General features: G+C 33.0%; 3 protein-coding genes across 3 annotated transcripts; 1 reads left to right on the top strand and 2 right to left on the bottom strand.

The window, feature by feature from the left end:
• Positions 1 to 4,240: 4,240 nt before the first annotated feature.
• Positions 4,241 to 9,884, bottom strand: LOC126772311 (MMS19 nucleotide excision repair protein). The gene is made up of 7 exons (XM_050492609.1): positions 9,645 to 9,884; positions 9,154 to 9,537; positions 8,532 to 8,881; positions 6,992 to 8,446; positions 6,183 to 6,446; positions 5,675 to 5,842; positions 4,241 to 4,944 (listed from the first exon to the last, which is right to left on the bottom strand). Exons 1-7 carry the CDS (start codon positions 9,730 to 9,732, stop codon positions 4,741 to 4,743), a joined length of 2,913 nt encoding a protein of 970 aa, XP_050348566.1. The 5' UTR covers positions 9,733 to 9,884; the 3' UTR covers positions 4,241 to 4,740.
• A 454-nt stretch (positions 9,885 to 10,338) lies between these two features.
• On the top strand, positions 10,339 to 11,659 carry LOC126772424 (DNL-type zinc finger protein-like). Its single transcript, XM_050492795.1, has one exon. The coding sequence runs from the start codon at positions 10,428 to 10,430 to the stop codon at positions 10,938 to 10,940; it is 513 nt and encodes a 170-aa protein (XP_050348752.1). The 5' UTR covers positions 10,339 to 10,427; the 3' UTR covers positions 10,941 to 11,659.
• Positions 11,660 to 11,678: 19 nt separating this feature from the next.
• On the bottom strand, positions 11,679 to 14,642 carry LOC126772345 (uncharacterized). Its single transcript, XM_050492681.1, has 2 exons — positions 14,420 to 14,642; positions 11,679 to 14,010 (listed from the first exon to the last, which is right to left on the bottom strand). Exons 1-2 carry the CDS (start codon positions 14,501 to 14,503, stop codon positions 12,484 to 12,486), a joined length of 1,611 nt encoding a protein of 536 aa, XP_050348638.1. The 5' UTR covers positions 14,504 to 14,642; the 3' UTR covers positions 11,679 to 12,483.
• Positions 14,643 to 18,609: the final 3,967 nt, after the last annotated feature.

An 18,609-nucleotide genomic window follows, 5' to 3' on the forward strand; every position in this document is an offset into this window, starting at 1 on the left:
TGGAACTAAAATATGAAAAAAAACACGAGTGCAAAACAAAGCTAACCTTTATAAAGTTGTTTGAAGCTTTGAAACCGATCGGTCACCGTCGTACCAAGCTTCAGTTATGTGTGTTAGTGAGCACAACATTTGTTTATAGTTATTTTTTTCATTTAAATCTGTGCAACTATATATAACCTGTGTTATAGTTATGTGTAGTGCTTTAACTAATTAATATACAGAATTTTCTATCTCCCGTAAATACAAACCTTATGAGTGGTTAACAAATTATGATTATTATTTTTTATTTAAAATAATAATCGTTTAAAACTACTTAAATATTTGATATTAATAGTTTTTGAAATTGCTGTAGAATGCTGTGACATAGTAACGAAATAGCGTTGTTTTGTTTTTTATTGTGTAATTAAGCTTGAAATATGTTTTGCTAACGGCGTGTTTCTGTTCCGGAATAAACTGCACGAATTTTTATTTGCTTGTAATTCAGAATGTCGATGATAAAAATATGGTAAAATAATAATGACGTAACCTAATAATTTATCTATATAACTGTGAATTATGGTATCTATTTATAGATATGCATAAGGCTGTCTTCTCTATGGGCGTTCGTTAAGGATCTAGAAATATTGTATTGATTAGTAAAAAATGTTAGTACATAAATCTACTTTTGGTAGCGTTCGCGTGGAAAACACCAGGCCTGGCAATTTGTAACTTATAATCATACACTATATCTACTCTAAAACTATAAACGAATATATAATATATATAAGTTCCATTTCAATCGGATTAATAAATTTTAGGTTAATTCGGAATGAATAAACAAACAAAACTTAGAATTTCAATTAAATTAAGAAATAAGGATTGATATATTTATACTACAACAATATATATATATATATATATATATATATATATATATATATATATTATATTTTATCTCCTGACGCGAATATCTTTAATTTGGTCCTGCGAGCGTGTACGATGCAATTCTATCCGGATACAATAAAAAACCTTTACATTATCATAATTACAACAATACCTATAGAACATAATGCCGTAACCGTAACAGCTTGTGAATGTCCCACTGCTGGGCTAAAGGCCTCCTCTCCTCTTTTTGAGGAGAAGGTTTGGAGCTTATTCCACCACGCTGCTCCAATGCGGGTAACATAATGCCGTAATTAATTTTATTTAAAAGTTATTAATTATGTTATATACAATACAATATATATTTATGGTCTATTTTACTGATTAAATAATTTTCAATAGGCCTCCTTTATGGATAGAACCCTATGTCTAACTTAAGAGTTTAATATTAAAATACCTTTCTGAGTACTCATCGAACGAAGATAACAATAATGAGTTACTGTAACACTATGTGAGGAGGGGAGATACTGTTACGTACCGTGTGTCCTTTTCGGTACCCTTGACAACGTTTATATTGATTTCATGATGATCGTTTGAATAGTTAAGTCGTGAAAGCAAAAAACTCACAAAGAGTTACTTTCGCATTTATAATATCAGTAAAAACTTTTTTGTATTTAATCTGTAATCAATTAAATACTGTAAGTAATTACAATTCACAATGTTACAAAATCTTTGTAATCATACGCATTAAATAAAACATAGTTTCCTATCTACCTATTCTATATTGTGTGCTTATATATAAGTGAAATACTATATTTCTTTCAGTCTTCTAAAAACTCCACTTTAGGGTCTTCATTACCATTTAAAGTGCGGCAAACGTTGGAACGCGATAAGAGATTATGTAAATTTAAATCAAATTGTTAGTGGCCAGAGATTTGTCCAACTAAGCCTTAGATGGGCTCCGCATACGTATCTAAGGTTTCTTTTATGTTCCAAGAAACCTTTCGAAACTTCGTTTTTAATCCCTGAATTAATTTAAATAAATTATTACTTTTTTTACTTTATTTATCGTTGCTTAGTTCGTTAGCTACGGGCGTTATCGAAACCAGGATCGCTTTTTTTTCAGAAAATACTATGAGGAACTGTCGACTTTTTTATAGAAAAGGAAGGCGGACGAGCATATGGGCCACCTGATGGTAAGTTGTCACCAACGCCCATAGACATAGGGATTGTAAGAAATGTTAACCATCGCTTACATCACCAATGCGCCACCAACCTTGGGAACTAAGATGTTATGTTATGTTCTTTGTGCCTGTAATATACAGAACAATACCAAGTACTGCTGTTTTACGGTAGAATATCTGATGAGTGGGTGATACCTACCCAGCTTGTATAAAGCTCTACCACCAGTCAAACTTATTGTGTCGTGACAGCAGCAAATATATCACTTGGGTATAGTAAGTATTACCTACTTTGTTTTATAGAATATAAATAATATACACTCAATGTGTAAATGACATGGCGGAATTAAATATATAACAAAAATAAGCTCCTATGCCAACGCATTTACTGTACCAAGACGGAAACTCGCAGCTTCTATTACGCGTATCAACAAATCAGTCCTTAGACGGTTTAAAAAAAATGTTATCGTTGTTTTAAATTCCAATATAAAGAACAATGCCCGAAACTCTACAGAACTTTGCCCAACTCGAAACTTCCAATGAACAACCAACTGATATATAGCATTTTATTGCAGCTTTATTAATGATGACTAATAATAAGATAAAGAAGTTAATAAGTAAAAATAATATGATGACATAATGACATTTAGGTTATTTTTTAAACAACATTAAATACTATCGTTTATGTCGTTTATTTTTACATTGCTATCCTAGGGGAAATTCGACTATAAAACTAAAAAAATAACGCAATACATACCTGTTGCAAAGTTTTCCATTTTGCGAGGACAGTTAGCACCGAATATTGTAACGAAGACACAACATGTCTTAGTATCCTATCGATGCACAGGCGAAAATTTAGGCACCTCAATATCATTAATTTGCGAGTTAGCGCAAATAATAATAAGAATCTTTAGTAGCACAAAATCAGCGAGTAAATGAGATCGAAACCGTCCGAAAAAAACAAAAGTCGTCAGCAAGTTGAAACAGTAATAATAACACAATAAAAAATCGTGCGTTACAGCAAGTACACTTCAGGATTAATGATACAGATTGTCGTTATTTGTATTGTCACCATTAGTCTTGTTTTGTTTATTTAACTATCCACTATTTAAGTGTTAATAGTCACAGAGTTAACCGGCACTGATTCTATCCATGTCATTTTATCTAATCAAAGCTCGGATTCGGATGAAAATATAGAAAATTTAGCACTTTTTAGTGATTGGACATATTCCTAATATTATTATATAAAAAGGTTCCATTCTCTGAATTTAAAAAGCCGTTTGAAATTTTAACTTGTATAATATGTAGGTACCCACTAATTAAATAATCAAAGAGGTATTTTCCGTTGTTTTGCGGATTCGCGCAAAGAAGTTTTAATCCGATGGATGTGAACGTTGTACATAATGGTAGGCTTTAGTTAAAGACCGGACATAGCCTATATATTTGTATGGGTGAAAGAACGCTACAAAAATTATAACCGTTACACGTCAACCTTTTTGAGTTGATATATATACTTATACCGTAATATTTAAGATAATTCGCATATATTTTTGTATAAATATTACCATTTAGACTGTAATTTTGATCAGTGGTTTGACAAATATTACAAGATATTTTCATAGTATCGGTTGAAAACGGATATAGATTAATAGTAAGATGTAGTATAGTCCAGTCCATTATTATAAATAGTAAGTAGGTATATAGGATTTGTAGGCATAATTCGCGGTTATCCTCGACCTCGACGTTCGGGGTTCGTGCACACCTATGAATATAAAATATCATGAAATTAAAAAAATCACATGGTAAAAAAAGTCAAATTCATAACATACGAAACTTTTTTTTGTATGTCTTAATTTGACCTCGTCGGACTATATGTAATACTGCTTAAATTGCCTACGCGCCACCAACCGCGGAATCTGCACTTCATCCTTTATGCCTGCAGTTACAATGGCTTACACAAACAGAAAAACTGGAGTACCAAGTATTACCGTTTGGCTAAAAAAAAATTAACAATTGTATACCACAACTGCTAAATTTCACAGGGTACACCACTTGGTACTGCATTTGTTTATATCTTATGATTTTAAAACAACCATGGGGTAAAACGAATATAAATTAAAACCAGTGTATCTATTATATTTACATGTATATTTTGTATATGAGATTTCAATAAAAACAACGAAACAAAAACAAGAACGAATAAAATATACTTTAAATAAAATTAGGATATACTTGCGTGACCATGACCGTGACATATTGTCAGAAAAAGGAGAACAAAATAATATATTTAATCAAAATATCGATTTTATTGTTTATTTTGATTGTCAAGCACACCTGAATAAAACTTTCGTCAATATTATACTATGCTTATTGCATTGGTTCAGAAACTATATTATTTCATTTTTAAGCCAATATGCTTTTATTGTTTGGGATAGTGTGTCGTCAGTAGTTGCCTGCAGTTACTACTCAATGACTTAATTCATACGAATTCTATTTAATGTAGTGTCTGATAGTGGTTATAGATTAAAAATAAAATTGAATAATTTCAACATATTCTAATGCTTCTTTACCACTATTAAATAGTGACAGTTATCAAAATTTCTGTAAAATAAATAAATTATATAAATATATTACATATAACGTAATAAAGTATTTTTTTTTTTATTTCTTTTTTAATATTTTTATATTTATAGGAAGGTTATGTTTCTTTATTTTCTCCCGGTGCACCGACAAGGAACCATCTCGTTCGCGCTTTAACCGCCATGTTTCTCACTAGCCTCTTTTTGTCATCGAGAGATGGCGCTAAATCTATTAAAATGTCCTGTCTGAAGGGTAGAAGTAATCTTGTGTCATATGAAGCCGCTATTTCGTATAGACATTGTAAGCTCTTTATTCTTACATCCTGTAATAGTTTAAGTACATATTTTATTTAAATATACTAATCAAGTACTAATTTATTTAACATACAGAGAAAGAGGTATTGAACTGTTACGTCTTTGCCTCTTTATATATAGACGTTCATTTGTTTTTGGAACATCTCGTTTCATTTTTATTAACCAGATGAAAATAGAACTGTAAATTATGACTGGTCGTTTAACGATTAGTACAGGCTACTAAATCTACTATTTTACCCCAAATTTAATTAAAATCTGTGAAGTGGGACTAAATATCAAATATCAAAACATTTTTTATATTTTTTCTTGTTCTATATGCAAAGGTTGTTTTCACACGGGACTGCAAAAGAAGCAAAAAGAAGCACCAATGGTCTTTTCAATGTGTAAAATAATTAACTAAACCCAAAAATTAAAAATTGCGGCACCACGGTACCGCTTGCCAACTACACTGCAGTATCACGATTCCTTCTGTTTATGAAAGCGCGCGAAAATATTGGAAAGACCACGAGCATCGCACTAACGGTGACGGTGCTGTTCCACAGCATATAAACAGCCTAATGACTCAGACAAAACTTTTTTATCTTGTAAATAATACATCATTTATCAATTTTGATAAAACTCTTATAAGAATACCCAGTACAAACTGCTCATTACTACTGTTTACAAAAAAAAAAGGTCGAATAATAACTACAATTAGTGTTTTTTAAAATGAATTCATTTATCCCAGTTAGAACTTACCATAGATTTAACATATGTCGTCAAATTTATTATTCTAGGTAATATAGTCTGTAAGCTCTGAGCTAAAGCGACGGTTTTCGCCTGAACGAAATGCATGAGAACATCAATCATCACTAAAAGTAGATCTTTATTGTCGTATTCCAATGCATCTATTGCCAAGGATGCAATCTGTAAAAAACAAAATATTTGTACATAATATAGTTAAATAAAGGCGATATTTATAAAAAAATGTTTTATTACTTTGTTAAACCAAAAAAAACGACTTTAAAAATTGTACATATTTAAAAAGTTTGATAACAAAGCGAAGAACTCTATGGCCTATTAAGTAATTTTAAATATTTATTCATTGTATTTCTTGTACTGTAGTTATAATTATTATTAAGAGCTTATTCTCACCAATGACATTTGATTACCTACTATGGTTTGATAAAATTTAAGCAAAACATATAATAATTAGAACAATTCTAAAAGAATTTAAATACCACATATATTATACAGAAAAACCTACCTTATTAACTTCATTATTAAGTACACTTTTCGGCGTTTTCTCCAAAATATATGCCCAACTTAAAATGTAAGCTTCTTTGGTCTCTGGACATATAGACATACTTTCAGACATTTTTGTAAATGTCAGGAACATTCTCTGTTTGTAAAGTAGACTTGTTCTGCAATGGTGACGAAAACTGAGACAATCGGGGAAGTCTGTCATGATTATCCTCATAGCTTCTGATCCTTGCTGACTACATTCAGGATTTAATATTGATATCAATATCTGAAATCACATTATTCAATATTTTGTTAAATAAAGATTTATGCACTTAAACATTTTTTAAAAAAATTAGTATTTCCATTCGGTAAATTATAATATGAAATTTTAGTAGTAAGTTAATTTGTGCACACAAACTTAATTCCAAATAAAAACCAATCCATTTGTAAGTTATAAACTGAATTTTATTATTTGACCCAGATTGCAGCATTATATCTAATGTCTATGCCAACAAATTAACAGATAGCAGATAAAACACATTATTTGGCTTGAACTTGTGTTTATGTATGTTTTATAATCATAATATCTTCCATCATACAAATAATAATGATTTAGATATAATTATTCATAGTTTAATTCATTAATATTGTCAAATTAAATTCAATAATTAAATTTTAATGGGTGTAGTCCCTTGAATATTTATTTTAGGATATTACTATATAACTAAAAATTAAAAAATATAAGCAATTATTGAAAATTTTGTTATTGATATTTTTTCAGTTGTAAGACATAAAAATCTTAAATTAATAAAAATTTTACAATTGTCCTACCTTTTTGAGCCAAAATTGAAATAGATCACTCCCTCTCAAAACAAGAGCCTTTGTTATCCATCCATACAAAAATATCAACCTTGGACAAATTTTCAAGTCATCTCTATTACATGAGGATAGATTATTCTTTAACAACTCATACATTAATTCAAATTTTTGTCCATTCTCTGCTTTATTTAAGAAATGTGCAATTAAATAACATGCCTTTAAACGCACTGTGTCTTTATCACTATTTAAAGCAAGTTTTAACGCTAAAGATAGGATTTCATCAAAATGTTTATTGTACACATTCGGTCTTATCGATCTATATAAACATTCTAACATTTGGAAGTTTGTCTCATTCATAGAACACTTTTCAATAAGAGCGCTTGTGTGGTTTGATAAAATATAAAGCTGCTTATCTGCAGGAAGGCTACAAATTGTATTTGATACTAAAGAGTAACCATTTTCCAATGATTCATTTGATGTCCCAATTTCATTGTACAGCCAAGTTAGTACAGAATCTATTAAACCATGATCACTTTCTATTTGAGCTACTTTATCATTCGAATATAAGCTTGAGTTAGACATTGAGCTGCTTAATGCTTTGATGACTTTAGAAGCTTCTTCGTTACTTGAAGTTATGACTTTAAGCATTTCTCCAATTATTACTTTAGTGAAATCATCTATACTAGCAAGACTAGATAGGAGATTTAGACGTTTCTGTAATGCAGTTTTATCTTGAATTAAATTCTCCAGATCACATTTTCCTTTGACAACAAAGTCCATTATTAATTCTGGATACTTTCTTGCAATTGCATGTATAGTTTCTACACTGATGCCTAGCACCTCATCGTCTTCTAAATGTTGAATGTTGTATGATAGAATCTCCACAAATGGTACAACAAGATCAATTTTAAGAGCATTCTTCGCTCTAATAAGTGTTCTAAATCCCACAACTTGGTATTCTTTTGTTCTTTCACTAGCTGCTGTCAAACACAATTGAGGTATTTCATCAACTTGTTTCTCTATGTGATCCAACACTCCCCAATGTTGGGCCAACTCATACAAATCTCCTAAAAATTCTAAGCTTGCTATCTGTAGTTTTGGGGATGTTTTGAATTCATAATAAGCAAGAACTGCGGGGATCATTTGCTTTGTAATTATTTCGCACGATTCTTTAGATGCATTAGCTGCCGTCAGTAATACTTTTGTTGCTTGTACAAATTGTATTATAGTTGTGGATTCTGCTATTGCTGATTGCATTGAAATGAGAATCCCTTTAATGAAATTTTCGAAGGATTGGTCTGTATTGGCTGTTGTAGACAATTTGGATACTAGTGCAGATAGAGATTCATGTGCAGCCAATTTTAAGACATCATCAGTTTTATGTGATATCTCACGTTGCAGAGATGACCACAAAGCTTTGAGAAATGGTCCATAGCTTTCTGCTTTAAATGTTTCACAACTTTTTGTCTATAATAAAAAAGAAAAAAAGATTAAGAAATTAAGATTAACCACACCACACATTATTCTATACCTTAGTAAGAATACTACTTACCAACAAAACAAGTGAATCAATTTTAGCTACTCTTAAGCTAGAGTCCAACTTTTCTATTAACAACACCAAACAATGCTCAGCAAATTCAGGAATTGCGCACAAACATGGGCAAAGGGCTGCTGCCAAATCATTTCTCGTTACTGGCGCTGGGTCATTCGGAGAAGGGTGGAAATCAATTGGGTAGTAACAGGAAATAACTTCAAACATTTCTTCAACTAAATGTCCCAATGGAATTTGTGCCAGAAATTTTGGCAGAAAGTTAAAAAGAAACAGCAAATTGCGAGGATCTCGTTCACTGTCCATTGACGCTATTACTCCATACACAAAATCTGGACCAAGTGTTTTCATATCTGAAAAAAGAAATCTTCCTGAATATGCAACCAATGCAATAATAGCTGCCACCTTGGCGACTTTTGGCACTTTAAATTGTTGATCATGTGTTAAATTAAACACTACAGACAGCTTCTATATACAGTTAGAAATTTTCTACTGTTTGTAGATAGACACGAAATAACAAATGTTCTTAAATACATTTATTAAGTTTTGAATAATAAGAATTTAAGGTACAGTAAAATTAAATTAAACTCAGTAATTTCATATTTAAGTATGTCTTTATACTTACATTGAACATCCTTTTCCAACACTTTTAGTATTGTCAGATAAATATTATATCTATCTTGCCTCACTTGTGATTGGCAAGCAACCTCTCTAAACAAAACATTAAAATATTCACCAGTTAACTGTACATTATAATTCTTCATTTCAACAATATAGAGGTATCCTTCTAAAACAGCTGGTATTACTTTGTGATTATCTTTTAGGCGATCTATATAAAATTTAGATATAAATTTAATTTGTATATCCGTTAAATAATCTTTAGGAATCCCTTGTAATATTTTTGTAAAAAATCTCATTCCTCTTTCCCTGTTGTCTACTTCTTTATTTGTTAATACTCCAGCCATATTTTCAACTAAGTTGGTTATTTGAAGCCGACCTGACAGGATATCTGAAAATGAATCAAAGTATTTATTTTAATTTTATATTATACAATTATTATACTCGTGATGTAAATCTTTATATTCCTGTTGACCCGAAAACTAAATTTAGTCTTACCTGTTACTATACTTTGTGTTTGTTCAAAAATATCATTGTTTTTTATAATTTCGTCAGCCAAATCCGATCTAAACCAAACAGGCTCCATTTTCGAAAATTTTTGTTAAAATTAGAATTTTATTAGATTCTTATTTTTAATTTCCCTTAAAATTTTGTAATAACTTAATTAAAGACCATTATTTAGAAAGAAAAATCATTTTTTAAAACTAAAACTATTGAAAAACGGGTTTGATAATTTTTAGGTTATATTTTTTGTATCATTAATGATTTATTGAATAGTACAAGTAACATCACATCACTGACAAGTGACACAAGATAATATGGCACACATAAATATGTACTATTATTGAAATTAACAATTTCATAATTTTACACTACCGTTTTTACAGTTTTAGTTAGTAGGTAATTAGTTTTAGTTTCATCATAATTTAAACTCGAAACACTATAATGCAACTGCGAAGTTAGTTACCTAATAGTTTAACAATGATTTAATAAAACTTAACGTAGGTCTTGTCTGCCAAATTTTAATAATACGTAATATAAACATCTATATATATATACTCATATTAAACTATAAGCCTTTTTATAATTTATATTATTATATATTAACAGTTAATAACAAATCTTTAATATTAAACTTACAACACACTTATAGTTATACTGGCAATATAAAATTTTGACATTGACATAAAAACAACGTGATTTTATTTGCGAATATGAGTTAAAACTGAAAAAGTGATGCAATATTATATTTACAATTTGATTTTCTGATATAATAGTACAATGTCTCGTAAATCCTTAATTGACTTCGTAGTTAAATATCACAAACCGCGTCTATTAAACAACGTGGTATGTTTTCCAAGTAATGGCAATTCATTTTTCGGAAGACGATTGTTAATCCCAACAGCTACATCTACGCCTCAAATTCAACATCCAAAACATTTTAGTACCTCATATTCAAAATTAAATGAAGTCCAGCTTACGAACGAGCCCAAGAAGACCGAAGGAAAGTTTCAGTTGATGTTTACATGTAAAAAATGCAATACACGTAACTCAAAGTTCATTACAAAACTAGCTTACTATAAAGGTGTTGTAATTGTTATATGTGACGGCTGCGATAATAAACATCTCATTGCCGATAATCTGAACTGGTTCACCGATATGAATGGAAAGAAAAACATTGAAGATATTATGGCTGAGAAGGGGGAAACTGTACAGAAGATTATGTCAAGTGATTTAGAATTTATAGCCAATGAAATTGTTAGTAATGTTGAAAAGAAAGCATTAGATGGGTAGTTTCTTTATTTAAAATTTCAATTTAAAGTAAAGGAATGTAGAAAAGAGATTCAGTAATTATTGTGGTTTTAATCTAGATCATGGTAGCAATTTTTGAAAGTAATTAAAAATTGCTGATTTATGAATTTAAATATGTCTTACTTGAAGCTATCATTAAAATTAATTTATATACCATTAAAATGGTAATCATTTCATTAAAAACTTACCAACTGTAGAGCTGTTCAAACAGCTCAAACAAAAAAATAAGAAATGTACCTACATTGAAACTAGCTTATCTACTTAACCTACTTATAAATATTGGAGAAATATAAAAAAAAATCTCACAAAAACAAACTTAAAGAATTCACAGTAACAGAAAATCAAAAAGTAATTAACAGTTTTCTTTCTGATATTACATGATTTACTTATATTTTACTTGAATATTATGTTATAAAAATAACTTAAGACATAGTTTGTATTATGCTGTACAGTAAATTATAATTTTTTTTTAATCTATTTTTATTAAAATGTTAATAGTTGCATCTGTTAGTTCTTAAGAAATTCATCAACTAATATGGATTACAAGGTTAAAATAGATATTTTTGTTGCATTATAAAATTGTTATTGCTTTATTTAAAAATTAGAAAACCTACAAGGTCCCATCAATTAGAACATTTTTATTAGTGAACTGATTGCTCTAAGCCTAAGGTAATAAAAATAAAACATTAATTTAATGATTACATGACCTATTTTATTTTATTATATGGCTGACATAGTAAAAATATAATAGAAAAACTTTGAGTAAGTATCTTAGCAAAAGACAAATTAATTATGCACTATATAAGACAGCACCATAGTGCTATTACAAATTATTGTACTTAACTTGGCACCAGATGGTAAACATTCATATTAAATCTAAGTAACATTAGTTTACATGTAAAAAATTGTCAAATATTTAAATAAACTAAAAACATTATTTTTTTAATCTATGGTAACATATTACCTATTTTCATCATATATAAAAAACATTTCTATAATTTTCTCTGTAATGTGCTATTTCTGTTCATATTTTTTTTATTACATGTAAACTAACAAAAATAAGGCACATATAAATCACATTGTAATAATCTCTAAATATCTTGTGCATCTAAATAATATACTTTAAATCACTATCTAGATTATGAACTAAAAAGATTTCTTAGACATATAAAAATATCAAAATGGGAATGCTAAAACAGTCTCAAATTTTAGATAATACTTTTAAAACAATTCAACAAGATTTATGTTACAAAAATAAAGATTCAATTCATGTAATGCAAATGTCACAGAAAAAAAACAACTATGACACACTGTTTTTTATAATACATGCTTGTAAGCTTATAAATATATATCTTGATTAAAATAACATATACATATATATTAATTTGAAAGTTGATATAGATAAGTAGTAAATAACTTGGGAATGCTTAATAATTTCACAGTATATCAATATCACTTATAAAGAAGGTAAATTAAACTGTAATTTTCAGTCTTTAGTATCCAATCTCATTGATAGAATTTTCGATTACACTATTTTTGGACGGCTAATAATTGCATAATCCATTCCATTCCAGTTAGTATGGGAAATATCTTCCAATCCAACCTGATTTTGAAGAATCTGAGCTTGAGCAGCTGTTGGTACTTGGGGTCCAGGAGTGTTTGGCTTCCTTATCATGCCATAACCTAAATGAGAATCATCAGCCAACCTTGCTGTTTGCATAACATTCTCTACTTCATCATAATCATTCCAAGTGTCTTTACTTTTTGGCTCAGTGAGAGCCAAAGTCGTTGGCCTCGCTTCTATCTTCTTATACCTTGACGATTTGTTTAATTTACTTGTCGAACCAAAATATTGTAACCTATCATAATTTTCATCCTCCGGATCAACAACAGAGCTGGGTAAGAGAATAATCCTTGAAGATTCCGGTCCTGATGTGTTTAAATTATCCTGAGATCTGGATATAAGTTTCATGCAGTTTGGACTATCAGCTAGATTTGGAGTAAATTCAGTATGATCTGGGTCATCAATACCTAATGTCCTCCAAGCTTCACTTCTGACTTCTACTTTATCATATGGCACAGATGGGGGACTATGTTCACGCTTTACTTGATCTATAGGTTCATAGTTGTCCAGCTTTTTATATCGTCCAAAGTCAATACTCTCATCTGATGAACTTGGCATGTCTTTACTTATTTTTTGCAGATTTATAATTTTACGAGGAGGTTTTTGTGGTTTTGGTTTGAGAGCAGGCTTAGGCATCAAAAGTGGTGCAGTATCTCTATCAGTGCTGGCTGACTGATGACTTGAAACCGATGCTGTTTTAAAGGAAAGAGAACTTAAGTTTAAATCATCTGGTCTGGTTCCTACAAGAGGACTTTTCGACCCAGGACAACAAAATTCAGGACTGTTAAGATTATCATTGCCAATCATTTGTTTCATCGTCTTCATCTTAAGAGATAGACATTTGAATATTTCTGATTGATTAGGGTGTTCCAAATGAAAAATTCCTTCCCCTGTGTCACATTTTCTACCAGCTTCAAATGTAAATTTACCCTGTCTATAACCATATCGCCTAATGTATCTATATGGCCATGTTGCATATAGCTTGTTATCATTGACATCTCTTAATTCAATAGCAGTTGTAGTTAAGAGAAGGAGGTATCTAATTGGCTCAAATCCACATCTAGTTGAGGCCTCTGAAGTACACATTTTTACTGAAAATACTCCTTCACCTGATGAACAGTACAAGTCATTATCTTCATCACAACTTATGGGACTAATATCTCTCCCTTTGAAAGCAACAGACTGTAAAGCAGTCACCCATTCTAATGTCTCTGCCTCTGATTGAGCACTGACTTGCTGGGTATGTGATTTTGTCAGTATAGTTATCATATTAGGACTAGAATGTGTAATTTTTATGCAATTTTCAAGGGTCAAAACTTTTGGAATTGCGCCAGATGTTACATCATCTTTATTGTCGTAAATTTCAAGTCGTTCAATACCTTGTATGCTAGCATTGAATAGCATACAGTGTTTTTGTTGCCAATTTTTCTGAAAACAATGAATAATTCACAAATATATTTTAGTTATAATGATGTTGACTTATAAATAGTAAAAATTAGGTTGGGAACACGTAATGTATATTTACAAATTAAGGATTTAATAAAATAAATAATTAAAAGTAATATTAATGAATACATTAGTATTCAATAGAACACTTTAATTGAAACAAATAGGAAATGCAAACAAATGAATTTCCGCTTGTTATACGCACAAACTTACAGAATTCGTAATCAGTATGCAGTAATTCTACATGTACACATATTTCGAAGTCCTGACTCATTAGAAAGCATATTGTCATAACTGTACCATGCCTCGTGTTTTTCTCTGTTTATTACTTACCCTATTAATTTATAGTTTTTATGTAAATACTTTATAAACATTAGAACAACTAAAGTACCTTTTTAGGGAATTTACTAAACATGTTTCCTCCCGCTGGTGGAAATAATAAACAGCCCGATTTTATTTCATCGTCCGGTTCCATAGTGATATTAAATTATTTAAACAAAATTGAAATCATACACGGTTATATTTAACATATCACGTTCAATTTATTGAAGAAAATGCAGGTAATATTAATATTTTTAAATTTTACACGGAAGACAATATTTTTGTGTTAAGTACCTACTCTGAAGTGCAATGCAAAATGCAATATTAAATGACAGCTATTATAGATAAATAATACTAGGAAGTTCACAGACTTAATACGTCGATATTAAATGCAAGAAAAGATGAGCCGCAAAATCATATTAAACATGTAAAAAGTACTTGTTCATATAATTGGAAATAGCACATTAGTTACAAAAAACATAAATACTTAAATTAGTAGATCATCAAAAGCACGGGGATCCTCTAATTTTAAAGAATGTTATATAACGCACGAGATATAATGTGAAGAAAATTAATAAATTTGCTGTAATTAAATTAGCTGTAATTAAATAAAATTATACATAAAAGTATCATATAACACATCTAATTACATTTTGCCCAAGCCTGATCACGAAACTGCTTATACATATTGTATAATATAGAATGGCAAGAAATTAAAACTTATTATTTTATATTCGGATGGATCTTAATATTATATTTAACATAATATGTACTCAATTGTTACCAATATAATAAAGAGTTTTTTTAATATATATAAAATTATTTGTAAGATACATGTTTTCCCCCCTCCCATAAACATCTTACCCCCTACTGCGCTCGCCAACACGCCTGCCCAGCGCGGCGAGTATGGGCAAACCCCTCCCTTAATGGCAGATGCGCCCAAAAAAAAGGCCCCCAGTTACCGGCAAGCCCGCTAGGCCCGACCAAGGTAGCGGTCGCGGTATCGGCAGGGCAGGGGGTGCTAAGAATCACCGGTTCACGGCAGGCTACCGTATAAAACGACTGAAAATGGCAACGTATAATGGACGCTCGATGAGGCTGGACCATCACCTCGCCGAATTAGAAGTAGAGTTAAGTCATATAAACTGGCATATACTGGGGTTATCTGAAGTCCGAAGACAGGGGGAGGACACGATAACTCTAGAGTCCGGTAACTTACTCTACTTCCGCGAAGGTGATAACCTCTCCCAGGGTGGTGTCGGTTTTCTTGTCAAAAAGGATCTCATTAGCAGCATTGTGGAAATCAGTAGTGTGTCGAATCGGGTAGCGTACCTTGTCCTAAACCTTTCCGACAGGTACTCCCTGAAGGTTGTACAGGTATATGCGCCAACTTCGACATACTCTGATGATGTGGTCGAAGCGATGTACGAGGACATCGCAAAGGCCCTCAACGACACCTCGAGGGCCCACTACAATGTTGTTATGGGAGACTTTAATGCTAAAGTGGGAGTACAAGATAGCGGTGAATCGAAAGTCGGACCTTACGGCTTGGGCTGCAGAAATCACAGGGGGCAAATGCTGGTAAACTTTCTCGAAGCGCAGGGGCTTTTTTTGATGAATTCTTTCTTTCAAAAGAAGCCTCAGAGGAGGTGGACCTGGCGAAGCCCCGATAACGTGACAAGGAACGAGATAGACTTTATCATTTCGAATAAAAGGCACATATTTAGAGATGTTTCAGTGATCAACAGGTTTAATACCGGAAGTGATCACCGCTTGGTTCGAGGCACTCTAAATATCAACTTAAAAGCCGAAAGATCGAGAATGATGAGGTCTACTCTCCGACCTACCATGCTCCAAGCTGCTCAAGGCTCCGAAAAGTTCCAAATGGAACTTCAAAATCAATTCACCGCGTTGGAAACCATAAGCAGCATTGATGAGAGAACCGACACGCTGGTCAAAATACTGCAAAACACATCCCGCAAGTGTTTTCCGCCACAGAGAAGAGACAACGCACCAAAACTCTCTGCTGAGACACTCGAGCTCATGAGAAAACGACGAGAACTACCATCGTTTTTGTCAGATAAGGCCTTAAACCGAACAATAAAAACGCTGACGCGACGCGATCTCCGACGCTCCAATACCCGTGCCATCAAGGCTGCGATTGAGCAAAATCGGGGATCGAAAGTGTTCGCTCGCAAGTTTGGGAGGCCGCGTCTGACAAAACTTAAAACTGAAAATGGTGGGGTCGTTACCTCTAGGCCTGAGATTATCGGAGAAGTAGAGAGGTTTTATGGGCAGTTGTTCTCTTCAAGATCGGATAAACCCGTGGGAATCAGTATTGATGACCAGCGCGCCCCTCTTATGCGCCATTACTCCGAGGAGCTCCCGGTCGTTGACCAAGGAGAGATTAGGGCGGCTCTAGAACAGCTTAAAAACAACAAAGCTCCGGGAGATGACGGAATCACAACAGAGTTGCTTAAGGCAGGCGGGACTCCGGTCCTGAAAGAGCTAGCAAGCCTCTTTAATTCCGTCATCCAACATGGCAAGACCCCGGAAACGTGGAGCGGGAGTGAGGTGGTACTGTTTTTCAAGAAAGGTGATAAAACCCTCTTGAAAAACTACAGACCAATCTCCCTCCTGAGTCACGTGTATAAGCTGTTCTCAAGAGTCGTCACGAACCGTCTCGCCAGACGACTTGACGAGTTCCAGCCCCCAGAGCAAGCCGGCTTTCGATCAGGCTACAGCACCGTGGACCACATCCATACTGTTCGGCAGATTGTGCAGAAGACCGAAGAGTACAATCAGCCGCTGTGTATGGCATTTGTGGACTACGAGAAAGCCTTCGACTCCATCGAAACCTGGGCAGTGCTCGACTCATTGCAGAGATGTCATATCGATTGGAGATATATCGAGGTACTGAGATGTCTGTACAACGCCGCTACAATGACTGTCCACATCCAGGACTGTAAGACGAAGGCGATCCAACTGCGCAGAGGGGTGAGACAGGGGGATGTAATATCCCCGAAACTGTTCACCAACGCGTTGGAAGACGTTTTCAAAACGCTGGATTGGACTAGGTATGGAGTCAATGTAAACGGCGAGTACATCTCACACCTTCGATTTGCCGACGATATCGTCATCATAGCAGAGTCGCTGGAACAACTCACCGAAATGCTGCGTAGCCTAGGTGAGTCTTCCCGGTGTGTCGGTCTCGGTATGAACTTGGACAAGACCAAGGTCATGTTCAATAGGCATGTCGTGCCGGGACCGATATACGTCGAGGGGAAACCTCTCGAAGTTGTTAGTGAATATACCTACCTAGGACAGATAATACAAGTCGGTAGGAACAACTTCGAGAAGGAAGCCGATCGAAGAATTCGCTTGGGATGGGCAGCATTTGGCAACCTTCGTCAAGTCCTCAAGTCGTCTATACCGCAATGTTTGAAGACGAAAGTCTTCAACCAATGCGTCTTACCTGCCATGACATACGGTGCCGAAACGTGGACACTAACTGCGGGACTAGTCCACAAATTCAAAGTCGCTCAGCGTGCTATGGAGCGAGCTATGCTCGGAGTATCTTTGAAGGATAAGATCAGAAATGAGATTATCCGGAAAAGAACCGGAGTCACCGACATAGCTTGCAAAATTAGCAGGCTGAAGTGGCAGTGGGCTGGTCACGTATGTCGTAGGACCGATGGCCGTTGGAGCAGACGAGTCCTAGAGTGGAGACCGCGAATCGGCAAGCGCAGCGTAGGGCGCCCTCCAGCCAGGTGGACCGACGACCTTAAGAAGGTGGCGGGCACCAACTGGATGCGGAAGGCGGAGGACAGGGAGCTTTGGCGCACCTTGGGAGAGGCCTATGTTCAGCAGTGGACAACGATTGGCTGTTGATTGATACATGTTTTATTTAAATCCGAAATTTAGAAACCAATTCAAACAAATGTTAAATGACTTATGAAACTAAAAATTATTTTTTGAGCATTAACGTTTTAGTTTGATGAATAGTGAGATATATTTAAAGTGAACAAAATAATTAAAAAAAATTAAATTCGTATTTCTAAGATATCACCATAGACAGAGAAACTAATAGATGCAATGACGATTTCCTTCTCACTTACACAAGAAAGAGAACGAAAATTACGTTACAAATGGTTTAGACAGAGATAGAATTATCAAATCTTTTGTTCCTTATCGCGTAATGAACAAAATATGTTGTTGTTACGTTGATTGTTGATGATGATGTTGGGTTCATTGTGCTTA

The sequence above is a fragment of the Nymphalis io genome, chromosome 12, assembly GCF_905147045.1.
Source record: "Nymphalis io chromosome 12, ilAglIoxx1.1, whole genome shotgun sequence".
NCBI lineage: Eukaryota > Metazoa > Arthropoda > Insecta > Lepidoptera > Nymphalidae > Nymphalis > Nymphalis io.